The 27,634-nt window shown below is 39.6% G+C and overlaps 1 protein-coding gene across 2 annotated transcripts; it reads right to left on the bottom strand.

The window, feature by feature from the left end:
* Positions 1 to 600: 600 nt before the first annotated feature.
* On the bottom strand, positions 601 to 27,500 carry TASL (TLR adaptor interacting with endolysosomal SLC15A4). Of its 2 annotated transcripts, XM_051827662.3 has the most exons (3): positions 27,292 to 27,497; positions 2,322 to 2,406; positions 601 to 2,194 (listed from the first exon to the last, which is right to left on the bottom strand). In XM_051827662.3, exon 3 carries the CDS (start codon positions 2,191 to 2,193, stop codon positions 1,297 to 1,299), a length of 897 nt encoding a protein of 298 aa, XP_051683622.2. In that variant the 5' UTR covers position 2,194; positions 2,322 to 2,406; positions 27,292 to 27,497; the 3' UTR covers positions 601 to 1,296. The 2 variants fall into 2 exon arrangements, with proteins under 2 accessions (XP_051683622.2, XP_002720051.2); XM_002720005.6 differs by lacking the exon at positions 2,322 to 2,406 and having other exon boundaries at positions 27,292 to 27,500.
* Between the last annotated feature and the right edge of the window lie 134 nt (positions 27,501 to 27,634).

Below are 27,634 nucleotides of genomic sequence, written 5' to 3' on the forward strand. Positions count from 1 at the left end.
TCAGAAATAGGTGACAGGCCAGATTTGGCCAATATGCCATACCTAGTTTGCCAATCCTAAGCTAGAGGAAAGGGTGAGAGCAGTGAAGCTCTTAGGAAGTTACCACTCTAGTGAAAGTGTTTACAGAATTTAATATGGGACCCACCGCTTGTAACCCTTCTTGGTTCCAGGTTAAGAAGGCATGGGGAAAAGGAAGAGAAAAAATGAGAAAAAGTAAGATTCACCACTTCCTTTGAAGCTTAGTACAACCAAGAAAATTCATACATTTAGCAAAATAAAACTCAATGGTTAAATGTTCAATATGTGGTATTTTCCATCTAGAAAATCTCATCTCCACCAATAAACAGAATTTGAGGATTTGAGTGGCTGTTGTGTGGCTATTGCTGTAGATAAATAATTATTCCAAAGGAAAAACACAATTGCAATTTGCTATTTTTTAATATTTACAATATATTTTAAAATTATACAGGATAAAAGAAATAGAAAGATATATTTTGAAAAAATGTTTAAACATTCTATCCAAATATAGCAGCCTTCTACAGTCCATTTCCCTCAAGAACAACTTGAAGGAATTCACTTGAGTACCAAACACAGTAACTCTTTTATAAAAATATATTTATTTATTTATTTATTTGAAAGGCTGAGTTACAGAGAGGCAGAGAGAGAGAGAGAAAGTCAGTCTTCCATCCGCTGGTTCACTCCCCAAATGGCCTCAATGGCTGGAGCTGGGCTGATCCAGGAGCCAGGAACTTCCTCCAGGTCTCCCTTGTGGGTGCAGGGGCCCAAGCACTTGGGCCATCTTCTGCTGCCTTCCAGCAGAGAGCTGGATCAGAAGTGGAGCAGCTGGGACTGAAGTGGTGCCCATATGGGATGCTGGCACTGCATCTTTACCCACTATGCCACAGTGCTGGCCCCAAACATATTAACTCTTTATCCTGAAACTTTTTGGCTTTTCAGTTTTGCCATAGTGTGTTTCATTCTTAGTTGGCTTGTCCTCTTGTTCAGTATCTATACTGAATTAAATGAATTGTAGCCTTTTCTTGTTTGTTTTTTTTTAACTTTGTTACTGTACAGACCTCTCTTTGAAATCATTCTGTACAGCTCCTCTTCTCACACTTCTCATAATGATTTTCTTTCTATGAGATTTCATCTTAATTCATGCCTCACTTCTTGGTGACCTTTACTTCTCTATCTCATGACTATCATTTACAACCCCCTCCTGCACATTCTCAGAATGAATGAATAAGTGTTGCTTTGGTTTTGAGTCATTGAGAGAGAGGAATGGAAGCATCCTCCCTATGGATTCACATTGCTATACTGAGAAATATGAAGACTAGGAGTGCTGATCTCAGTTGACACCAACTGTAATAGGCGGCTAATGACTATATCCTTAGCTTTTGAGGCCTCCAGATTCTTGTCTCTAGATACTTGAAGACTAATTTGGTCCACACTTGTCATGATAAGTTCAGATGCCAGAATCTGGGTAGGAGAACTGTCATGAAACATGGTGTCCATAATGTACTGTTTGTATAACTCCACCACCTTCTGCTCCAGGTACTCATTCAGCACTGCATTAGAAATAGGCTTCTGCATTTGTAGGCTGCTTTTCTCTTTGATGCTCGTTATTCTCCAGTAGGATGAGTACCGCTGAACAGGTTTTGGGGGAAAGTCACTGGGGTGAGTGGAAATGGAATCCTCCATGGGCAAAGGAATCTCAGACGACTTCAGCAAAGGACCATATTCAAAACTGCTCTCAGAAGGGAAGTCTGTTGACACTGAGTTAATGGCCATCACCTGTCCCCCTGCAATATGCAAGTCATTGTAATTCTTGCAGATACTCTTGCAGGAAGGTGGAACCAAGTAGGTCTCTCTGCTGGGCTCTCTACATATTTCAACTGCAGGCATGTTTGGACTTTCAAACACAGGATTGGGGTTTGTCTGCAGCAAAGTGACTCTCTGACTTCTACTCTGTTGGCTGTCTCTTGAAGTCACTGAAGAAATGAACTTGCCAGAGGATTTGCAGCTCACAAAGAGACTTCTGACTTGTGTTTCATCCATGGAGGAATAGGAAAGAGCAGCAGTGGAATTCGTCTCTTCTTCCCTTTCCTCAGCCACCTGCTCATTACAAGATGTGCAACTCCAGTGGATGTCATTCCAGCAGGCAAGTCCACTGAGATACCCTTCTGACAGCATTCTGGAAAGAGAATTAAGGAGTAAAAATGGGGACAAAGAAGACTGGGTTCTTAAAAATTGACAGTTGATGCAACAGAAAAGTAAAGAACAGTGAATGAGTTCATGCCATTCATTCAAGAAGCCATTACCAATTCTGTGTCTGTTGTATACCAGAACTGTGGCATGTGCTGAAGATGAAAAAGGATATAGTTCCTCCCTTCAGGAAGTTTCCCACTATGAGAGAAAACAAATTGAATATAAACAATCTCAACATTTTATCACTGAACATTATAATATTGATAGGCACAAAGAAAGTACAGGGGAAGGGCTTCTAACAGTCTGAGAAGGGGGAGAAGTTACAGGCTGTGTCATAGAGAAGCTGACATGTCAGTTGCCTGTTGAAGAGTAAGTAGGAGTTCTATCCATAGAAAGAGAGTTATAAAAGAATATGGTGCCATAGCCTATACACCACATACCAAATAGCTGAGAACAAGCAGAAAGAGCTTGGAAAACAGGGTGGAACTGGATCATGAAAGACCTTGGGAATGAAGCAGAAATTTGAGTTCCGTCTCATGGAAAATGGAGAGTGATCAAAAAAGCTTGCATATTGGAGGGCAGCATATCTAGTGGATATGAGAACTATGGTGAGGAAATCCAAGGCAAAGTCTGCTGAAAACAAAAGCTGTATCTTACTCATCTTTGTATTTTATCCTCTGGAACTAGCACAGTTACTTGCATTTAGGAGGAACTCAAAAGATTTTTGTTAATTTAAATTTAGCAATGACAACCATTATATAGTATGAAATTAATCCATACTCAACATATCATGAAGAGCCACAAAGTTTTACCTACCTTTACAATCCAGAAGAGACTACAACCCCTCCCACTTCTCAAAATACGTTCAGGAAATGTCTCTGCACTCAACTGATGTGTTTACCTCTGCCCTAGTTACCAAGGAGCTTTCCTGACAGTGGGTTTTCCCTACACCTGCCTCCCCTGCCTATCCTCAGCAGTTGTCACTGAGGTCTGGAGTGGCCAGAATAGGCTAGAAACAGCAGCTGCATTTTCTAAAAAAGGAACACACTGGCATTCCTGGCAATGGGGCAACAGGCAACAGCAAGAAAAAGTCCTCTTTGGCCTCAAGGGCTGGGCTTCTAAAACAAACCTGCCAACTTGAGCCTGAAATTGGAAAGTCACATTAGACAGAAAGGGATTGTTTTAAACCATATTCAAAGGCCATTTTCATATAAAATAGTACCTCTTTTACATTCATGTAGCTATTATTTTGCAAGTAAATGAAATATGTTCCTCTTTTTTAGTTGTATAAGGGTAATATTATAAATGTTTTTCTCTTTTGGAACTATTCCCAGGTATATTCACCAAATTTATCAGTTATTTAAATCCTTTTACTATATTTTAGGCATAGTTATGTGCCATAAAATACAAAGCTGAAGATTTTAAACAACTCCTTGAGGTATTATTGTAAGCTGAGCACACTTACAAAGAGAAAATGCTGTCCTTTCCTAAGAAAGACTTTTCAAAATACAGTTCAACAAGCCTAACATCCATGTGTAAAGGTAAATCTTACATGCATGAAAATATAATTAACAGAGCAAAAGAATTTATCATAAAGGCCTCATAATGATGCACTTACTTCCCAGTTCTCCCCAGCCTTGCCTATCCCTCCCCAGGAGACAGACAGTTCATTCCATTTGTAAGGCCTCAAGGTACAACTGTGGGAAATCAAGGCAAATGTACTGTTGACTTTTAAATTCCTAAGTAGGTTTTAGAAATTCTCGGCAGAAGTAATTGTGGTACAGCTGGTTAAGCTGCTGCCTGCGATGCCAGCATCCCACGTGAGTGCCAGTTTGAGTCCCAACTGCTCCACTTCTTATTCAGCTCTCTGGTGATGCACATGAGAATGTAGTGTCAGATAGCCCAAGTACTTGTGCCCCTGCTGCTCACATAGGCGACACAGATGGAGTTCCAGGCTCCTGGTTTCCGCTTGGCCCAGCTCTAGCGATTGCAACCATTTGGGGAGTGAATCTGCAGATGGAAGAGTTTCTGCCTCCCTCTCCCTCTCCCTCTCCCTCTCTTTCTCTATTCTCCTCTCTCTCTCTCTCTCTCTCTCTCTCTCTCTCTCTCTCTCTCATTCTGCCTTTCAAACAAACAAATAAGCCTTTTACAAACCTTTTTAATAGTTTTGGAGAAACAGCTTGTTATATACTATAACCTGAGATTTGAAGCTTCAGAATCCAGAACCATGAAAGACTTAGGGTATAATATTTATGCACCAATAAAAGACTCAAGTGGACCAAATTCATCATGGCTGAGAAGAAGAGAAATTGACATCAGAGCTTCCTGAACTCAAGTGGGCAAGCAGATCACCCTTCATTCAAACCCACAATCAGTAGAGCCCAGGAAGCTACTTGGATCTCCATCCTTAAATATAAGTGTGATTTTGAAAAATCTCAGGAGAGGTTTGATATCTGAGACACCAAAATGGTCACTTGAAGGAAGTAAAGTATATGGGGGTATCATGGCAGGAATCTCTACCTTCAATATTCTCAGAGTTAAGGGATAATATTATAATCTTGAATTACAAATGAGATACTATTTTTAAAATAAGTATTCCAACGTCCTTGGAAATTAAAAATGATAATTTTAAAACTCAATAGAAGGATTTGAAGATAAAGTTTAAGCAAATCCTCATTTTGAGAGTGAAAGAAAAATGCAAGATAGAAAATAGTAGAGAGAAGGTAAAATTCGAAAAACAGTCCAGGAGATCCATTATCTGAATAACAAACAGAAGGTTTAAAAAAAGAACAAAACAACTATGTGAGAAATTCAAAGAAACAATTTAAGAATGTTTCTCAGAATTGCAGGACATGAGTTCCCAAAATCGTGAGTAAAAAAATATATCTACACTGCCACTCATTATTACAAAATGATAGAACACTTGGAATAAAAAGAAGATCCTCTAAGTTTCCAAAGAGAAAAGTCAAACACAAAAAGACCATGAACCAGAATCTTCAGAGTCCTCAGTAGCAATGTAGGCAAACAGTAAGACAATGAAAAAAAAGTCTAAATTTTTGAATGAAAGTTATTTTCCTTTAATTTTTTTCTTTTTTTAAAGATTTATTTATTTTATTTGAAAGGCAGAGTTATAAAGAGAGAGGGCGACACAAAAACTTCCATCTGCTGGTTCACCCTGCAAAAGACTGCAATGATGGGAGCTGGGCCAGACCGAAGCCAGGAACTTCTTCAGGGTCTCCAACATGGATTCAGGGGCCCAAGAACCTAGGCCATTTTCCACTGCTTTCCCAGGTGCGTTATAAGGAAGCTGGATTGGAACCAGTGCCCATATGTGATGCAGAAATCGCAGGCGGCAGCCTAACCCTCTATGCCACAGCACTGGTCCCATATTTATTTTTTATTTATTTGAAAGGTGTAGAGACAGAGGCAGGGAGAGGCAAAGAAAGATGTTCCAACTACTAGTTCACAACGTGTATGCTCACAAAAGCCAAACTCTGCCAGGCCAAAGCCAGGAGCCTGGATGTGAATCTGGGTTTCCCTTGTGAGTGGCAGGGACCCAAGTACTTGACCCATCATCTGCTGTTTCCCAGGGTGTGCAGTAGAAGGAAGCAGTAAAAACCAGGACTCAAACCAGGCACTCCAATACAGGTTGCAGGCATTGCAAGTGGTGCCTTAACCACTGTGCCAAACCCCACCCTAAATGAAACCTACTTTTAGCCCAGAATTTTATAACCAGAAGTTGTGCATGAAAAAATAAACTATTGTTTACTGCTTATAAGTAGCTTTTACATAGCCATGATACTATATATAAAACACTGAAAATTGATCTAACCAAATTCATATATAACCACCAGGTGACTATGAAGTTAAAAAAGATAATATGATTTTATCTTATAATACAAATAAATGTGTCCAGACAAGGTGGCCACTCCTTATAGTGAGAGGTCTGGGATAAAGATGTGTATACTATGGATTAAATTCACCAACCAAAAGATTTAGGTTCGGTGAATGTATAAAAAAAAAAATCAGGGCCGGCGCCGTGGCTCAATAGGCTAATCCTCCACCTTGCGGCGCCGGCACACCGGGTTCTAGTCCCGGTCGGGGCGCCGGATTCTGTCCCGGTTGCCCCTCTTCCAGGCCAGCTCTCTGCTATGGCCAGGGAGTGCAGTGGAGGATGGCCCAGGTGCTTGGGCCCTGCACCCCATGGGAGACCAGGAAAAGCACCTGGATCCTGGCTCCTGCCAACGGATCAGCGCGGTGCGCCGGCTGCAGCGGCGGCCATTGGAGGGTGAACCAACGGCAAAGGAAGACCTTTCTCTCTCTGTCTCTCTCTCTCACTGTCCACTCTGCCTGTCAAAAATAAAAAAAATAAAATTAAAAAAAAAATCAAACCCCACTATATGCTGCCTACAGTGCAATCACTTCACAAAGTACACACAGACTGTAAGTGAAGGATTGGAAAAAGATATTACAGGCAAATGGAAATCAAAAGTGAGCAGACATAGCTATCCTAATATAAGGTAAAACAGAATTTAAATCAAAAACTGTAAAAGATATAAAAAAGGATATTGTATTTTGATAAGGTTCAATTCAGCAAGAATACATAACAATCATAAATATATATACACCCAACACCCCCCAGTTATATACAGAAAATACCATTAGACCTAAAATGAATGATAGACTGCATCACAATAATAGTGAGTGACTTCAACACCCCATTCTCAACAATAGACACATCATCCAGACAAAAAAAAATCAATAAAGATAAATTGGAGTTGAAACATACTGTCGAGCAAATGGACCTAATAGACATTTACAGGACATTCCACCCAACAGCTACAGAATACACATTGTTTTCATTAGCTCATGTAACATTTTCTAGGAAAGACCACATATTAGGCCAAAAATCAAGTCTCAGCAAATTTAAAAGATTGAAATCATACTATATATCTTCCCAGACCATAAAAGAATAAAACCAGAAATAAACAAGAAGAACAATAGAATACTCATAAATACTTGGAAATTAAACAACATACTACTAAATGATCAATGGGTTATTGAAGAAATGAAAAAGGAAATCAAAAACTTCCTTGAAACCAATGAAAATGAAGCACAACATATCAAAACCTGTGGGGTATAGCAAAAGTAGTATTAAAAGGGAAGTTTATAGCACTAAGTGCTTACATTAAAAAAGAAATGTCTCAAAGATCTAAATATGCATCTTAAAGACTTAGAAAAACCAGAACAAACAAAACCCAAAATCAGCAGGAGGCAAGAAATAATAAGTGCAGAAATCAATGAAATTGAAAATAAAAAAGTTGGTTCTTTGAGAAGATAAACAAAATAGATCAACCTCTAGCCAGACTAACAAAGAAAAAAAGAAAAACTCAAATAAATAAAATTAGAGATGAAAAAGTAGACATTACACCTACCCGACACAGTTAAAATACAAAGGATCATAAGAAACTACTATGAAAAACAATATGCTAATAAACTGGGAGACCTCAAAAAATGGATAAATTCCTGGATTCATATGACATACCAAAATTAACTCAAGAAGATACAGACAACCTAAGCAGACCCACACAAACAATGAGATTAAAGCAGTAATCAAATGTGTTCAATCAAGGAAAAGCCTGGGACCTGATGTCTTTACTACTGAATTCTGCAAAACATTCAAAGAGGAAATACTCTTAAAACTTTTCCAAACTATTGAACAGCATAGAACTCTGCCAAACTCTTTTCATGAGGCCAACATGATTTGATACCAAAACCAAATAAAGACATCACACAAAAACTACAGACTTAAATTCTTAATGAACACAGATACAAAGATTCTCAAAAAAATACTATCAAATCGAATACAAAGCCACATCAAAAAGATCATAAATCACAATCAAGTGGGATTTATTACAGAAATGTGAGAGTGGTTCAACATTCTCAAATCAATAAATGTTATAAATCACATCGATAGAAGAACAAAAAGCCTATAGTCATCTCAGTAGATGCATTTGATAAGATTCAACATGCCTTCATGATAAAATCCCTCCACAGGCCAGCGCCGCGGCTCACTAGGCTAATCCTCCGCCTTGCGGCGCCGGCACACCGGGTTCTAGTCCCGGTCGGGGCGCTGGATTCTGTCCCGGTTGCCCCTCTTCCAGGCCAGCTCTCTGCTGTGGCCAGGGAGTGCAGTGGAGGATGGCCCAAGTCCTTGGGCCCTGCACCCCATGGGAGACCAGGAAAAGCACCTGGCTCCTGGCTCCTGCCATCGGATCAGCGCGGTGCGCTGGCTGCAGCACGGCAGCCACGGAGGCCATTGGAGGGTGAACCAACGGCAAAGGAAGACTTTTCTCTCTGTCTCTCTCTCTCACTGTCCACTCTGTCAAAAAAAAAAATCCCTCCACAAATTTGGTATAGAAGGAATATTCCTCAAAATTGTAATGGCTAAATATCACAAAATAATATCATACTGAGTGGGGAAAAGCTGAAAGCATTTCTCCTCAGATCTGCAACAAAACAAGGATGTCCACTTTCACCACTCTTATTCAGTATAGTACTGGAAGTTTTAGCAAGAACAATTAAGGAGGAGAAAGAAATAACAGGTATTAAATTGGAAAAGAAAAATTCAAATTATCTGTGTTTGTAGATGACGTGATATTGAACATGGAAAAACCTAAACACTCCACCAAAAAGCTGTTAGAATTGATAAACCAATTCTGTAAAATTGCAGGTTGCAAAATAAACATACGAAAATCAGGAGCTTTTTGTATGCTAATGATAAATTCACAATAGCCAACAAAAAATCAAATATTTAGGAATAAATTTAATCAAATAAGTGAAAGACCTCTACAGTGAAAATTATCAAACATTGATGAGAGAAATCATCACAGACACAAAAATTGGAAAGATATTCCTTGCTCATGGATTGGAGGAATCAATATAATTAAAATATCTGTACTACCTAAAGCAATTTATAGAGTCAATGTAATCCCTATCAAAATACCAATGGCATTCTTTACAGAGTTAGAAAAAAACAATCCTAAAATTCATATGGAATCAAAAATGACCCTGAATTGCCAAAGGAATCCTGAGCAAGAAAAACCAAGCTAGAGACATCACAATACCTGATTTCAAAGCATACTACAAGGCTATAGTAGTTAAAACAGCTTGTTGCTGGCATAAAAACCAACACATAAATCAGTAGAACAGGATAGAGAGGCCAGAAACTAATCCACATACATGCAGCCAACTCTTTTTTTGACCAAAGTGCTCAGACCATACAGTGGAGTAAGGATAATCTCTTCAACAAATGGTGCTGGCAAAATTATTGGATATATCTATATCTGTCTTTCTATCTATATATATATATAGATATACATCTATGTAGGTATATGTGAATGAAATTAGATGATACCTCTCACAATATACAAAAATCAACTCAAGATGGATCAAAGACCTCAATTTAAGACCTGAGACTATGAGGTTGCTGGACGAAAATGTAGAGGAAACACTCCAAAACATTGGTGTAGGGGACAGTTTTTTGGACAAGACTCCCAAAGTACAGGCAACAAAATAAAAATTAAGTAAATGGGATATCAAACTCAGAAGCTTTTGCACAGCAAATGAAGCCATCAGTAGAGTGAAGAGACTGAAGAGTTAAAATTGTATATGTGCGGGTATAAAAAGTTAAGCTTAAGCTTACAGGTTTAAACCTTCCTGGTGCAGCTGTAAAAATAAAACAGAGTGAAGTAGCACCTTGACAGTAGGGACTCCATTTTGGAGCACTTGAGACTGCATTCTGGGAAAGCAACCCCGCCACCGTGAGACTCTGGTCTAAAACTATGATCTCAAATAGTCGGACAATAGCAGTGCACTACATCACCCTTGGCAACACACAAAAACCCCCTAGCATGATTGCTCAAGCTTAAAAGTAGAAAGGTTGCACCTGGGTTACCTGGGCTAATAATGAAGATGTGATTTGTCTATGTCTTAAAATCATAATTGCTGATTGTAAAATTTTAGCAACCACTTAGCAACCGTGTATTCTCTCCCCCCTCCTGATTTTGCGGTTTTTGCCTTTATAAACCCTATGCTGTAGTTCCTCACTGCTCCTCTGTCCTTGTCAGAGGGCCCCAACATGTTGGATCAATAAATTTAACCCTTTGCTGGTTGCATGAGAGAATAAGTCTCTTGGAGTCGCTCCTCGGGCGGTGGGCTTTTTCAGACCCTAACAAGACATCCAACAGAATAGGAAAACATATTTGCAAACCACCTATTTGGCAAAGGATTTATATCCCCAATATATCAGCAATTTAAAGAACTCAACAACAACAACAACAAAATCCAGTTGAGAAATGGGCAGAAAATGTCAATAAACAGTTCTCAAAAAAAAAAAATACAAATGGCCAACAAATATATGAAAAAATGCTCAACATCACTAGCCATTCATGAAGTGCAAATCAAACCCACGATGAGATATCACCTCACTCCTGTCAGAATGGCTAAAATCCAAAACACAGAATAAGAAATGCTGGTGAGGATGTGGAGAAAGAGGAACACTTAGGCACTGTTGGCAAGAATGTAAATTAGTACAGCCACTGTGGAAAACAGTATGGAGATTTCTTAAAAAACTACAAATAGACTTGCCATGTGATCTGGCAATTCCACTATTGGGTATATACCCAAAAGACGAGCACAATGAATCAAAGAGATAACCTGCACCATCATGTTTATAGCAGCACTCTTCACAATAGCCAAAATTTGGAACCAACCAAGGTGTCCATCAAAAGATGAATGGATAAATAAAATGTGGTATATGTACACAATTGAATATTACTCAACTATAAAAAAAGAAATTCTACCATTTGCAGCAAAATGGATGCCATTGGAGGACATCTTATTGAGTCAAATAAGCTACACCCAGAAAGACAAATCCCACATGCTCTCCCTTATATGTAGAAACTAAGATTAAAAGCAAACAAAAGAGAGAAAAAGGCAAAAGAATAATAAAGAAATGACTGTTTGTATCAGTACTGCTGCAAATACAGTTTTGTAAAACTTAGTTTTATAACTCTGTCCAGCCAGTGGATAAGAATGTTATACTAATATAGTTTTAATGATCTGTGATTACTTTAAAATTTACTGTTTATGGGTGAAATGATCATTTTTCCATTCAACCATTATTTATAGCTGTTGCCTATATTTCAACTAAGTTAGGGTCTTTTTGCTTTTTACTTGTTAAACTTCTTATTTGGTGAAGTAGTAAGCCTTTTTACTGTAAAGTAAATTTAAAATATGTTATCCCAAGAACTAAAAGAAAAAAAAAAAACAGGGAGAGGGGCCAGCACTGTGGTGTAGTGGGTAAAGCCACTGTCTACAGTGCCAGCATCCCATATGGGCGCCAATTCGAGTCCTGGCTGCTCTATTTCTAATCCAGGTCCCTGCTATGGCCTGAGAAAGCAGTGGAAGATGGCCCAAGTCCTTGGGCCCCTGAACCCATGTGGGAGACCCAGAAGAAGCTCCTGGCCCCTGGCTTTGGATTGGTACAGTTCAGGCCTTTCCAGCCAATTGGGGAGTAAACCAGTGGATGAAGACCTCTCTCAGCCTCTCCTTTTCTCTATGTAACTCTTTCAAATAAATATATAAATCTTAAAAAAAAAAACAGGGAGAAGGAAGGAGGGTAGGAGGATGGGAATGAGAAGGGGGAGGGAAGGAAGGAGTGAGGAAGGATATAATTATAATTATATCTTTAGAATTGAATCTATGAATCACATTGAATCTGTTAAAAACGGATGAAAATTAGAATAAAAAATGTTCTTAAAAAGCTGTGCATACTTTGTGGAAGCCAGTGATCAAAAGAGAACTAAATCCTGTTCTTCATTTTAATGAATCAGTAAATAATGCCCCCAGCTGGAAAATCTGAAACTTGCAGTACAAATATGCTACTGAAAGAAATGGTCATGAATATCAAATAGTTAGTTAAAAGACATGCAAAGTAGCTGTTTCTAGACAGGGGGTGCAAGATTGCTGTTTTTTCTTTTTTTTAAAAAAAGATATATTTATTTATCTATCTGAAAGTGCCACAGAGAAAAGGAGAGACAGACATCCTCCATCCCGCCAGCCCACCACGCCAGACAGCCACAGTGGGGAAGGACTGAGCTAAATGGAAATGGAAGCCAGGAGCACCCCCAGGCCCTCCACACCTCCAAGCCATCATCCACTGCCTTTCCCAGACCACTAGCAGGCAGAGGCTCCACATGCCAAACCACAAAATCTTTATAGATTCTAGATATTATCCTTTATCAGTTGCATAGTTTGCAAATATTTTCTCCCTTTTGTGGGTTGCCTCTTCACTTTGCTGAATGTTCCTTTGCAGTAAAGAAGGTTCTTAGCTCAATGTAATCGCATTTCTATATTTTTGCTTTCATTGTTTGTGCTTCTGGGATCTTTTCCAAAAAGTCTTTGCCTATGCCAGTGTCTTGTAGAGTTTCCTCAATGTTCTCCTCTAGTAATTTGATAATATCAGGTTGAAGATTTAGATCCTGATCCATTTTGAGTTGATGCCTCCATCTTTTTTTGTTTATGGTTGCTTTAGCTACTCAGGGTCTCTTGTGTTTCCATATGAATTTTAGCATCATTTTTTTCTAGTTCTGAGAAGAGCATCATTGGCATTTTTTTTGAGATCACACTGAATCTGTAAGTTACTTTTGATAGTATGGACATTTTTATGATATGAATTCTTCCAATCTTTGAACATAGAAGATTATTCCATTTTCTGATGTCTTCTATTTCTTTAGTGTTTCATGCTTTTTGTCACTCCTTGGTTAAATTTACACCAAGGTATTTAAAATCTTTCTAGCTATTGTGAATGGGACTAATCTTACAAATTCTTTCTCAGCCATGGCATTGTCTGTGTATACAAAGGCTGTTCATTTTTGTGTTAATTTTATATCCTGCAACTTTACCAAACTCTGAGTTCCAATAGTCTTAGTAGAGTCTTTTGGTTCCCCTATGTACAGAATCATGTCAGTTGCAAACAGGGATAATTCAACTTCCTCCTTTCCAATGTGTATCCCTTTGATTTCTTTTTTCTTGCTCTGGCCAAAACTTACAAAACTGTATTGAATAGCAGTGGTGAGAGTGGGCATCTTTGTCTGGTTCTGGGTGTTAGTGGAAATGCTTCCAACTTTTCCCCATTCAATATGATGCTGGATGTCAGTTTTTCATATGTTGCCTTGATTGGGTTGAGGAATGTTCCTTCTATACCCAATTTGCTTAAGGTTTTTATGATGAAAGGATGTTGTATTTTATCAAATGCTTTTCTCTGCGTCCATTGAGATAATTATATGGTTTTAATTTTTTTTTTTTGACAGGCAGAGTTAGACAGTGAGAGAGAGAGAGAGAGATCTTCCTTTTCCGTTGGTTCACCCCCCAAATGGCCGCTATGGCCGGCGCACTGCACCGATCCAAAGCCATGAGCCAGGTGCTTCCTCCTGGTCTCCAATGCAGGTGCAGGGCCCAAGCACTTGGGCCATCCTCCACTGCCTTCCTGGGCCACAGCAGAGAGCTGGACTGGAAGAGGAGCAACCGGGACAGAATCCGGCACCCCAAACTATTGAAATCTTTACTTAATATATGCTAAATTTATCTTCTGTATATAAAGAGAATTGAAAATTAATCTTGATGTGAATGGAAGGGGAGAGGGAGTGGGAGAGGGGAGTGTTGTGGGTGGGAGGGAAGTTATGGGGGGTAGGGAAGCTATTGTAATCCATAAGCTGTACTTTGAAAATTTATGTTCATTAAATAAAAAAAAAAGAATCCAGCACCCCAACAGGGACTAGAACCTGGGGCATCAGCGCCGCAGGTGGAGGATTAGCCTAGTGAGCCATGGCGCTGGCCTATGGTTTTAATTTTCAGTTTGTTAATGTCATGTATCACATTTGTTGATTAGTGCATATTGAACCATCTCTGCCTACCAGGGATAAATCCCACTTGGCCCGGGTGAATGATCTTTCTGATGTGTTATTGCATTCAATTAGCTAGTATTTTGTTTTGTTGATGATTTTTGCACCTATGTTCATCAATCATATTGGTCTATAGTTCTCGCTCTTTGTCATATCTTTCTGTAGTTTAGGAATTAACATGACGCTGGCCTCATAGAAAGAGTTTGGAAGGATTCCCTCCTTTTTAATTGTTTTGAATAGTTTGAGAAGAATTGGAATTAGTTCTTCTTTAGAAGTCATGTAGAATTCAGCAGTGAAGCTGTCCGGTCTTGGGCTCTTCTTTGTTGGGAGGGTGTTTATTACTGATTTTGATCTCTGTCTTGGTTATTGGTCTGTTTAGATTTTCAGTGTCTTTGTGCCTCAATCTTGGTAGATTGTCTGTGTCTAGGAATCTATCCATTTCTTCCAGATTTTCCAATTTGTTGGCATATAGCTGTTTGTAGTAATTTCTGATTATTCTTTTTATTTCTGTGGTATCTTTTGTTACATCTCCTTTTTCATCTCTGATTTTATTGATTTGGGTCTTCACCCTCTTATTTTTGGTTAGTTGGGCCAATGGTGTATCAATTTTGTTTATTTTTTTTTCAACAAACCACCTCTTCATTTCTCTGATCTTTTATATTCTTGTTTAAATTTTATTTATTGATTCTCTAATTTTAATTATTTCTTTCCTCCTAGTAAATGTGGGTTTGGTTTGTTGTTTTTCTAGGACCTTGAGATGCATTGATAGCTCATTTATGTGATCCCTTTCCAATTTCTTCATGTAGGCACTAATTGCTATAAACTTGCCTTATGGCCAGCACCGCGGCTCAATAAGCTAATCCTCTGCCTGCGGCGCCAGCACACCAGGTTCTAGTCCCAGTTGGGGCGCTGGATTCTGTCCCTGTTGCTCCTCTTCCAGTCCAGCTCTCTGCTGTGGCCTGGGAAGGCAGGGGAGGATGGCCCAAGTGCTTGGGCCCTGCAGCCGCATAGGAGACCAGGAGAAATACCTGGCTCCTGACTTCAGATCAGCGCAGTGTACCAGCCGCAGCACGCTGGCCACAGCAGCGATTGGGGGGTGAACCAATGGAAAAGTAAGACCTTTCTCTCTGTCTCTCTCTCTCACTGTCCACTCTGCCTGTCAAAAAATAAATAAATAAATAAATAAATAAATAAATAAACTTGCTTAGTAACACTGCTTTTGCTGTATCCCATAAGTTTTTTAAAAGATGTTATTTATTTATTTATTTATTTGAGAGGTAGTGTTACAGACAGAGAGAGGGTGAGACAGAGAAAAAAGTCTTCCAGCCGGCGCCGTGGCTCAATAGGCTAATCCTCCACCTTGCAGCGCCGGCACACCGGGTTCTAGTCCCAGTTGGGGCACCGGATTCTGTCCCGGTTGCCCCTCTTCCAGGCCAGCTCTCTGCTATGGCCAGGGAGTGCAGTGGAGGATGGCCCAGGTGCTTGGGCCCTGCACCCCATGGGAGACCAGGAAAAGCACCTGGATCCTGGCTCCTGCCATCGGATCAGCGCGGTGCGCCGGCTGCAGCGGCGGCCATTGGAGGGTGATCCAACGGCAAAGGAAGACCTTTCTCTCTCTGTCTCTCTCTCTCACTGTCCACTCTGCCTGTCAAAAAAAAAATCTTCCATCTGCTGGCTCACTCCCCAAATGGCATCTCATAAATTTTGATATGTTGTATTGTCATCTTCATTTTTGGGTCTTTTTTTTATTTCCCTTTTGATTTCTTCTGTGACCCAATGTTCATTTAGGAACATGTTGTTCAGTTTCATGTGTTTGCGTATTTTCTAGAAATTATTGTTAATTTCTAGCCTCATTCCATTGTGGTCAGTTAATTTCCAGCCTCATTCCATTGTGGTCAGAAAAGATACATGGTATGATTCAGTTTTTTAATTTGCTGACATTTGCTTTATGACCTAGCAGATGGTCTATCCTAGAGGAAGTTCTCATGCACTGATGAGAAGAATGTGTATTCTTCAACTGTGGGATGAAATGTTCTGTATATATCAGTTAGGTCCATTTGATCCACAATGTAGGTTGGCTTTGTTGCTTCTTTGTTGATTTCCTGTCTAGTTGAATCTCCCATTGATAAAAGTGTATTGGAGTCTGTCTCCCTTTAGATCCATTAACATTTGTTTTAAATAGCCAGGCACCCTGGCATTGAGTGTATATACATTTATTATAGTCACATCTTCCTATTGAACTGATCCTTGAATCACTAAATAATGCCCTTCTTTGTCTCTTTTTATAGTTTTTATGTTAAAGTTTATGTTGTCTGATATTAGGATGACTACACCTGCTGCTTATTGCTTTCCATTAGCATGGAATATTTTTCCATCCTTTCACTTTCAGTCTGTGTGTATCTTTGTTGGTGAGGTGTGTTTCTTCTAGGAAACAAATAGATGGGTCTTGTTTTCTAATCCATTCAGCCAGTCTGTATCATTTAATTGGAGAATTTAGGCCATTTACATTCAAAGTTACTATTGATAAGTAACAACTTGGCCCTTCCATTTTTCCATAAATATTCCTATTGTTTATTTTGGATTTCCTTTGTACTTTTTACTGGGAGATTTTCTGCCTCAAATTCTTTCATAGTGGTAACTATGTTTCTGTGTTTCTGTATGTAGCACATCCTTAATCATCTTTTGTAAGGCTGGCTGAGTGGTGACAAATTCTTTCAGTTTCTGTTGTTATGGAAGGTCTTTGTTTCACCTTCACTCCTAAATGAAACCTTTGCAGGGTACAGTATTCTGGGTTGATAGCTTTTTTCTCTTAAGAATTAGACTGTGTCTTTCCATTCTCTCCTTGTCTGTACAGTTTCTGATGAGAAATCAGCTGTGATTCTAATTGGAGATTCTCTGAGGGTCATCTGGTGTTTCTCTCACACACTTTTCAAATTATTTTCTTTATGTTTTACTGTTGCAAGTTTGACTACAATATCTAATGATAAAGACTTTTTCTGGTCATGTCTATTAGGAGTTCTATGTGCTTCCTGTACTTTAATGTCCCTTTCTTCCTCCAAATTAGGGAAGTTTTCTGTTATTATTTTGCTGAGTAGGCCTTCCAATAAATTCTCTCTTTCCATACCTTCAAGAACTCCTAAGATTTGTATGTTGGGTCGTTTGATAGTATCCCATAGATCTCGAACATTTTTTGTAATTTTTCCAATTTCTTCTTTTTTGGCCTGAGATATTTCCAAGGATTTGTGTCCTAGCTTGGATATTCTTTCTCCTGCCTCACCAAGTCTATTGTTAAGGCTTGCTACTTTATTTTTTTATTTGACACATTGAATTATTCATTTCTAACATTTGAGTTTGATTTCTCTTCAAAATCTCTCTCACAGGAAAATTTTTCATCCATGTTATCTATGGATTTCTTTAACTTATGAATTTGCTTCTCAATGCTTCTGAGTAATCCCATGATCATTCTTTTGAATTCTTTTTCAGGCATTTCATTGATCTCTTTGTCTTCAAATTCTAATTTTTAATCGTTGTGTTTCTTTGGTGGAATCACGTTGTCTTCCTTGTTCTTGTTTCTTGTATTTTGCATTCATTTTTAGGCATTTGTGGAAATACTTGTTGATTTTCTCATCTAATGTGTTTTATCTTTGAATTATACTTTTGTGGCTTAGTGGAGTGTCTGCTTCTTCTGTGATGTGTGCTGGGTGGGGCTAAGGAACTCTTTTTAGTGTTCAAAGGTAGGGCAAGAATCCAGTGTGACACTCAAGTTGGGTGTGGTAAAACTCCTCTATTGTCAGCAGCGGAGAGAGTATGAGCACGCCTGTTGGTGTAATCACAACGTCACCTCCTCTCTTCCAAAGTGATCAGTGCAGAGTTTAGCCTACAGTGGGTGCAACCCTCATCCATCATGGTGCAGGAACTGCACCAGGGATCAGTGTGGTCCTCAGTGTGAGCAGGTCCTGCAATGACCCAATCCAGGCAATCAGGGAGTAGTGCCTTTGACACCAGATACAGTGATTGTCCAGAGACCCAGCTACACCCTGTGGCTTATTGTACAATCACAGAGTTTCCACTGCCATCACATACAAGGTTTCCAAAGTCATGGGATGCAGAGGATCCATTCTGCCCCATGAGCCTGCCCCATCCATGAGAGAACAGAGACATTCCCAGAGCTAGCTGTCTGTGGGTGCTCTGCCTTGGAAGTTTGAGTCCCAGAGCCTGTGATATGTTGTGAGACTAGGGCCACCTCACAGTCTTGTGTGAGTGCCCACCCCCTTCTCAACCCTCCCAACCAGACTCACAGTCTAAGGGAAACACAGATTTTTCCCTCTGATAAAATTCCCTGTTGCATATGTGTAGCCTCTACTGGTGTCAGGGTGGAACCTTTCCCCCACGGGTTGCTGGGTGCCCTTGTTGGGGGATGGGGAGAAAGAAACGTGCTTTTCTTTCACTGGATTAGGTGGGTACCCTGCCCTGCCACTAGGACTCCAGACAGGAGTCAAAGTCAGTGTGGTCCACAAGGTACTCCCTCAGGGAATACTCCAGTGGCACAGGCTACCTCAGTCTGCTCTCACCTCATAGATCCTGGTTGTCTCCTTCAGCCTCTGGCTGCAGGATAAGGGTGAAATCTTAATCCAGTCATGGTATTTAGTGGTGGGGCCTTTAGTATCTAATTAAATTGGATTAGATTGTTGGGTCATGGCCTCAATTACTGCATCATGATGGTTTTCTAAGGAGAGATACAGACACATACACTACATCTTGCCATGTGACATTCTACCCCACTTCAGGACTCTGCCAGCAAGAATGCCATCAACAGAGCTCAACCAGTGGGGCTCTGATCTTCAACTGTGAACTTCCATAATCATTAGCCAAAATAAACCTCCTTCCTTCATAAGTAGCTTGCCTTGGATATTTTGCTATAGTAATGAAAAGCTAACACTCGCTAAGGAAAAATATTTATTGAGTGGGTAGTAAAGAGACCAGGGGTCTGGTTCTTACCTTGTCACTAGCTGTGGTTTTTGTTGAGCTAGTGCCAAGTCTATAAAACAGCTAACATTGATATAATACTCATCACAACCCAGACATTATTCAAAGGGCTTTCTTTGTTTAAGAGACAGAGATAGACAGAGCTCCTGTCCACTGGTTCATTTCCCAAATGCCCACAAAGGCTGGGATGGGCCAGGGCTGAAGCCTGGATTCAGGAACACAAAGTCTCCCATGTGAGTGGCAGCAACCCAATTATGTGAACCATCATCACTGCCTCCCAGAGTCTACATTAACAGGAAGCTATAGTCAGGAGATGGAAGCAGGTGACAAACACAGGTCCTCGGGTGTGGGATGTGGGTGTTCTAACTGCTAGGCTAAAAGCCCACTCCCTAAATGCTTTTTATGTGCTAAATCAATTGACCCCCTAAAAAACTCTAAAATGTAGTTACTATTTGAAGGAGTTAAGGATCAAATTGGCATTTTGATATTTCAAAGTAAAATCACTGGAGGAACTGTAACTTCACAAAGGACATTTTTTCTTGTCTTTTCCTACATACAGCAAGCCATAAAAATTCTTATGGAAGAGATACACTTCACATAGGAAGACCAGAAAATGGCCTTGATTACCAGACAGTGGTAATTAGGGCTGCAGTTAACCTGAATAAACAAACTCTGTGAAGCAATGCTTATCTTCCACTACCTTTTATATCCCCCACACATCCCCAGAGTTCACTACCCTAGTCTGGATATACATTTATCCTGTCACCCCTTCACAGATTTATTGTTCATTGTCTAAGAAACATAAAAGCATCATGCTTTGATCATTTCTTTGGACATCATTCTCTTGTGAAAATCCCCATGTGCTTGTATACATAAAGTTAACAAAACATGTACACTTTTCTCTCATTTATCAGCTCTTGTATTAATTGGGTTCTAGATCCAGCCAAAGACCCACATAAGAAAGAAGAGTAGAGTGTATCTCTCTCTCCCCCTATGTATTATGCTCATTTTACAGCTGACAGATTGAGTAATGTGTCCAAAGTCACTAGGCATTCAGACACCAGAAGTTAGAAAATAGAGCCAGTGTTCACATCACTTAACCTCTCAGAGACTCGTATTCCCATCTCTAAATTGAGAATGTGGAATTAAATTATCTCTGGAGTACCTTCAAACTTTAATATTGCATGAGTTTATGAGGAAGATTAAGTGACCATTGATCAGAATCGAAATTAGTCCCTGAAAATTATCAGCAGAGGGCAGCAGAGAGCATGCTAAGGAGACTTTTGAAAGATTGTTTTAAATTGCTCAAAGTAATAGTGCATAAAATATTAAAAGTATACATGTTATCATATTTAATTCTCATAACAGCCATTTAATGCTCCACTAGGATAAAAATAGTTTTGCACATCACAATATCCAAAATTTTAAAATACAAAAATAGATATTTCATAAACAACAGTTTTCGATTGTCCAGTATATCTCTTCAAAGTTTTTTTTTTAATTTTTAATTTTTTAATTTTTAATTTTTAAATCATTTTACTCTGTATTAACTTGAGAGGTAGAGTTACAGACAGAGAGAGGGAGAGACAGAAAGGTCTTCCATCCACTGGTTCACTCCCCAAATGGCTGCAATGCTGGGCTGATCCGAAGCCAGGAGCTAGGAGCTTCTTCCAGGTCTCCCATGTGGGTTCAGGGGCCCAAGCACTTGGGCCATCCTCCACTGCCCTCCCAGGCCATAGCAGAGAACTGGATCGGAAAAGGACAGGCAGGGCATAAACCAACGCCCACACAGGATGCTGGTGCTGTAGGCGGAGGCCCAGCACACTATGACACAGCGCTGGCCTCTCAAACGTTTTATGAACAGTGTACTTCAAACAAATGTTAACATTTTTTAGACAATTTCATTGGAGACACTAGATCAACCCAGTGGATTTTTCAATGTTTCAAAAATTTTATCACTTGAATTTTTGTCCCTTATCTTAGAGAAATTCTCTCTCTGTCTCTCTCTCTCTCCGTGTGTGTGTGTGTGTGTGTGTGTGTATAAAGTATAAAAGAAAAAACACCCAAAGACATTTGCAGATGAGATGTTCTAGGTAAATTTAGCTCTCATTAATCATTACCAGACAGAGGAATACCAAAATTAGCCTTATGTGCAAATTCACAACTTAGAACTATGTGCTAAAGTACAGCACCTTGTTCAATCATTTACTTGGTCTTCAGAAGAAACTGCACCACAAATTCTTCCTTCTACATTAGTATTTCCAGTGCCTCAGAAAACTTGTAATATCTTTTCTATATAGGCACACTTTTAACTTTTATCCCGGCAACACAAGCATAAAGTCAAAAACAAAACCTAAAGGAGGAAGAACTTCATAAGAGGAAATAGTTTGAAAAAAGTAACCTAAGCATCAGCTATTTTTCTCTAGAATTGCCAGATAGTAAATATTTGAGGCTTTGCAGATCTAACGGACTCTGTTGCAACTCTGCCATTCTAGCATGAAAACAGCCACAGACAATATGTAAACGTATGATTTTGGCTGTGCTCCCAAAACACTTTATATACAAAATCAAGCAGAAGGTCATTTTGTTCCTGGGCCATGGCCTGCCTACCCTTGGCCAGTCAAAAAGATGATGGGGGAGGTGGGTAAGGTGTTGTGGCACAGCAGGTAAGCTGCCACTTCGGATGTCCCCATCCCATGTTGAAGTGCTTGGGATAAAGTCTGGTCCCTACTTTCCATCCAGCTTTCTGCTAATGAACACCGTGGTAGGCAGCAAATGATGGCTTAAGCACTGGATCCCTGCCACCCCTATGGGAGATCCAGATGGAGTCTCTGGCTCCTGATTTCAGCCTCGCCCACCCTTTGCTGTTCCAGGAATTTGATAATAGAAGCTTGTTCTCTCTCTCCCTCTCCTCCCCTCACCCTCCCTCTCCTCTCCCTTTCTCTTCTTCTCTTTTGTATCTCTCCCTTTCAAATAAAGATGCAACGGCAGCCACTTGGCATAGCCATTCAATCACTGGTTAAGATAACTGAGGCCCATATGGAGTACCTGGATTCAGTACACCAGACTCCTGCTCCTGACTCCAGCTTCCTGCTAGTGCATACCCTGAAAGGCAATTATAATTGCCCAAGTAGCTGGGTCCATGCCATCCACAAGGGAGACCTGGATTAAATTCCTAGGTGCTGGCTTTGGCCTGGCCCAGCTCTGGTTTTTGCAGAAATTTGGAGAGTAAACCAGCAGATGAGAGAATTTTCTCATTCTTTCTCTCAACCCCCACCCTTCAAACAAATTAAATAAATAAATAATCTTAAAATAAATTCCTTTTAAAAAAGAATATGTGATAAGTTGGATAGGGCACGACAATGATAGTAACTCTGTGTTGGGTGCTTTCCATACACTACTCCTAACTTTCCAACAACACTGGACGTTAGAAATTACCATGATCAGGGCCGGAGCTATGGCGTAGCGGGTGGAGCCGCCGCCTGCAGTGCTGGCATCCCTTATGGGTGCTGGTTTGAGTCCCGGTTGCTCCAGATCTCTGCTATGGCCTGGGAAGGCAGTACAAGATGGCCCAAATCCTTGGGCCTCTGCACCCGCATGGGAGGCCCGCAAGAAGCTCTTGGCTCCTGGTTTTGGATTGTTGCAGTTTCAGCCGTTGTGGCCAATTGGGAAGTGAACCAGTGGATGGAGGACCTCTCTCTCTCTCACTGACTCTCCTCTCTGTGTAACTCTGACTTTCAAATGAATAAATAGATCTCAAAAAAAAAAAGAAAAGAAATTACCATGATCCAGATCTCCAAATGAGAAAACAGGTTACCACCCTCCCAAGGTCATATAGCTGCTAAGTGCTAGAGGCAAAATTCTAGCCCAAATTTACAAACTCCAAAATGTGTGTTCTGCTCTTACAGGATATCATAAACCACATAGTTGAGAGCAGTTAATATCATGGAGTCATGATAACAAGCAATTAGCCCTTCTAGAAAAAGGGCATCAGCTCTGATGCCATTTCATAACAACAGCACTTGCCAAATGAAAGAAGGCAGCAAAATGAAGTACAGAATGAAAAAGTTCTAGGGGGACATCCAGTGCCCACCTCAGAGTAACTACACACATCTCAGTTGTGTGTCAGTGCTCATAAGTCTTTGAGGTACACAAATAATGTATCCTCCATTTTTAAAATTTAGTCATAAGAACATTTTCCTTAACTATTCCTACTGTTATAGACTGGCATCATCTTACCCTTAATTTTACAACCAAGTTCCACAGAGTAACAGAGTAATTTAATATTGCAGATGCCCTTTTTAAATACCAACCACTTTCCATCATCTCCAGGGATATTAGGCCCTCATGATATGTGCTATTTGTCTGCCTCGCTTGCCTCACTGTTGTCTTTTTCACATAAGAACCAGCTCCTTCCCATTCCCTCAAACCTTATGCCCACTGCAGAGATCTTTGCATTTTTTCCTTCTGTCCTGAGAGCCCTAGTTCCCTAGCCATCCTTTGGCCCACCATACATAACCCCCAAGTCTCATTTCCTGTTTTAACCTTTTGGATCCCTTAGCCACCCATTCAGAATTATTGTCCCTAAATTGGAAAGGAGTCTAGCTTCTTCTTTCCCCTATCCCAAAGTGTTCATCAGGATTGCATGCAACTTTAGTAAAACCCTGCTGCTACCTTAAAAGGTAAAATAAATTATTGGAGCAGTCTTTGAAGTGAAGGAGCAACTGGCAATAGCAAAGGAAAATAAGCATTGGCGCTTGGAGGAGAGAGGGGAATTTGGTGTGAGAAGGCAGCAGAACAGAGCCTGCCTCTTGAACATTTTAAGTGTGTGCAAAGAAAGCTATCTGGAGAGGCTGGATTGAAATGGGTACCAAGGAGACCTCCAGTATCCACACAGAAATGGAGGTATTGGAATGGAGCTGCCTCCCAGCATCACAGAATGCAAGCCTGAGGAGTTAAAGACATGAAAATGTTACCTGCTATTTCAATAGGAGATCTTAGGCCTAGCTAGCTAGGGTGCAGTTTGGCTCCCATTTGTCAGCATGTCTGCTTAAACCAATCCACCTCTTAACAGTTGAGAACTTGTATGTCTATACAGGAATATCTTGTTTTAGCAAATCATTTATCATATTGGATATTGAGGTTTTTCGTGCTTTTTCACTGTATATAATCATTGCATGTGCCTCCATGAATGTTTCCTTAGGTCACATTTGGAGCAGTGGACTTTCTAGATCAGAACTATTGCCAAATTGTCTTTTAAGCAGCTTGGGAAATTTATTCTATCACTAGCAATGTTTAAAATTAACTGCTTTCACTGACATTTTGAAACATATAACTATTTCTTACTTTTCTAATCAAAGGAGCAAACTTATGTTCACCTTAAATTGAAGGGTGAAACAAGCTGTCTTCTTAGATTACATGTAGGTCACATATCAAAGATAAAATTTTTAATACCCCCAAACCTCAAAATCCTGTATTTCATCTCTTCACTTCTCTATTTCCCCCTATAATATAAATTCTAGATCCTGTAATTCCAATCCAAATTTTTTTTATTGATTTGGAAGACTTGCATATAAATCACTGAAGAGTTATGATGGAAAATTTAAATACTGTTTTGTTCATCTAATTATAATGTAATCAAATCCATACTATATATTACAAAGCAAGTAATTTGGTATTATCTAATCTCTCAAATGTGAAGTGATTCCTAAGAAATTAGTTTCAGGCTAAGATAGTACAATAGTAAATCAAAATCCTCTGTCTTCCATATTAACATTACCAAGTAAATAAATAATTTTACATTTGTTCTGCATGAATTCTTATGACCAAAGGTAACAGCTACTTCCAAGGACTTTATCTGCTATGTGAGTTTCCGTATTTCAGAAGATGTAAATTTGGGGGCAGAAATATTTTGTAAATATATTTTGTCATACTTAGGTTTTTTTCTTCATATTCTTTCTTAGTGTCGCACAAATTGAAAAATTAAATATTATTATCACTTTTAATGCATTTTGACACAGATAGAGGGCTAAGAAAATAAGAAAACTGATCATAGGAGTGTCATATTGATGTTAAATTTCCTTGATGTTATAATTGTTAATAATTGTTACTTATGTTAATTATGCCTATTACCATTGACATTTGCTTAATTGTAGGGATGAAAACCAAATGTAATGCAAGATCCTCAATTACACACTAAATTTTAAAAACAAATAGCAAAAAGCTGGCTTTGTGGCACAGTGTCCCATATTGTGGCATCTGCTTCCCATATTGGAGTGCCAGTTCCAGTCCCAGCTGCTCTGCTTCCAATACAGCTTCCAAATAATGCACCTTGGGTCTTTGCCACCCAGATGAAAGACCAGGATAAAGTTCCCGGCTCCTGTCTTTGGCCTGGACTAGCCTGGGCTATGACAGGCATTTGGGGAGTATACCAGTAGATAGAAGACCTCTTTCTCTCTGTGTGTCTCTGTCTCTTTCCATCTGTCACTCTGCCTTTCAAATAAAGTAAATAAATAAATCTTTAAAAACTAAAAATGCTCTAAGGAACATGTGGACAACGGGTGAAATCTAAATGTGGGTCAATATTAGATAGTATTGTATAGATATTAAATTTCCATGATGCTATAATTATGTGGAAGACTGTCATTATTCTTTTTTTTTTGACAGGCAGAGTTAGACAGTGAGAGAGACAGAGAGAGAGTTATAGACAGTGAGAGAGAGAGACAAAGAGAAAGGTCTTCCTTCCGTAGGTTTACTCCCCTAATGGCCACCACGGCCGGCGCGTTGCGCTGATCCGAAGCCAGGAACCAGGTGCTTCCTCCCAGTCTCCCATGCGGGTGCAGGGACCCAAGCACTTGGGCCATCCTCCACTGCACTCCCGGGCCATAGCAGAGAGCTGGACTGGAAGAGGAGCAACCGGGACTAGTACCCGGTGCCCCAACCGGAACTAGAACTTGGGGTGCTGGCGCCACAGGTAGAGGATTTGCCAAGTGAGCTACGGCGCCAGCCCAACTGTCATTATTCTTAGGAGATTTAGGTATGTCACATAGGGTGACATGTGTTCTAAATATACTCTCAAATGGTTTGGAACTTTTCAAAATAAAAAGTTGAAGATAACTCTATCTAGTAGATGAAGGTACATTTATGTCATATAACATTTGTTAAGAACCTGGAGAGAAAATTTTATATATCTAAAGTACTTATTATGTATATGATTAGAAATACTCCCATAATCTGAGATAACTAAGTCAAACATCACTTTGCTCTGAGATAATAAAATCTGTGCACTTCTTTTACATGTCTCCAAACTTATCATCATGATACTCTTCACTTTTATGAAAAGCTTCTCAATCTCAGAAACAATCTTCTCACACTGTCCTAATGCAGGAAATGTTATAAAAATATTAATATTCCCATCAAACCAAGTCTGTTTTCAATTACACAAGAGAATGAATATTTGAGTGGGACTAAAGATAGTTCAAACAAAAGTCCACCCATGATTGCACTGTCTTTAATATCAAAAGGCAGCCTTTCCCCCACATCACCCAGATGAAAATTGGAAAAGCATCATCATGATAGATCTCATTCTTTGAGCATGTCCTGCTGCATAGAAAACACTATTGCTTACTCGCTGAATTGAATAATTGAGAGCCAAATCCAATTGGAATGTACTGTGATTGTGTTCATCTCTGGAACTACATCATTGTAACTGAAGTCAAGAGCGGTGTTTTGCCTGCAAAATTCTGCTTAAATTTGTACGCGTTCTTTTTAAACACAGAAGCTAAACCACTGTAACAATTAGCAAACAAGGCTGAATAAATGACACAACAAATATTTGATCGGATGAATGCAAAGCTTTAAGTAAAAATATATCTTTTAGAAATGTCCAAATGTAAACATGAAGAGATAAGAGAAGAAGGACTTCTTTGGCTTAATTTCTCTTTATTGTCCAACTCCATTGAATGCTTACTTAAACTCCTATTCTCCTTTGATTTGGTAACCTGGAAAAGCGTTGTAAGTGTTAGAAGACCATATCTGAGTTCTGGTGGTAAAGAGCAAAAAGAAAGTGTAAGAAGAGAAATGAGAGAAAATGGTAGCAACATTGTAAGGCCCTTTGCCTTTCTTTTCTTACCTTCACTAACCAGCTCCTTTAGTCCTGGAGAATCACAGCAATTAGCCAAAGAGAGGAAGAAGCCAGCCAGTGCTCTTTCAGCAATGTGCACAAGCCTTTCAATAAGATTAAGGGACTAAGCAGCTTGTAGCATTGCCATTCTTTTTATAACTGATTCCACGGAAAAAGAGTTGTTTTTGCTCAAGTCTGATTTGTGCTAAAGAAGCAATGGGAAGTCCCAGGAAATGGGGAGGCAATAACTGACAAACCCACATCGAGCCACAGAATGGTGTTTCTTCCCCTTTTTTGAAAAATGAAACCTATCTAGTGAAACTGCCTTGTTAAAATAGTTTGTTGCTGCACA

This window comes from Oryctolagus cuniculus, chromosome X (genome assembly GCF_051225735.1).
Source record: "Oryctolagus cuniculus isolate XC-2025 breed Fujian yellow rabbit chromosome X, ASM5122573v1, whole genome shotgun sequence".
Taxonomy (NCBI): Eukaryota; Metazoa; Chordata; class Mammalia; order Lagomorpha; family Leporidae; genus Oryctolagus; species Oryctolagus cuniculus.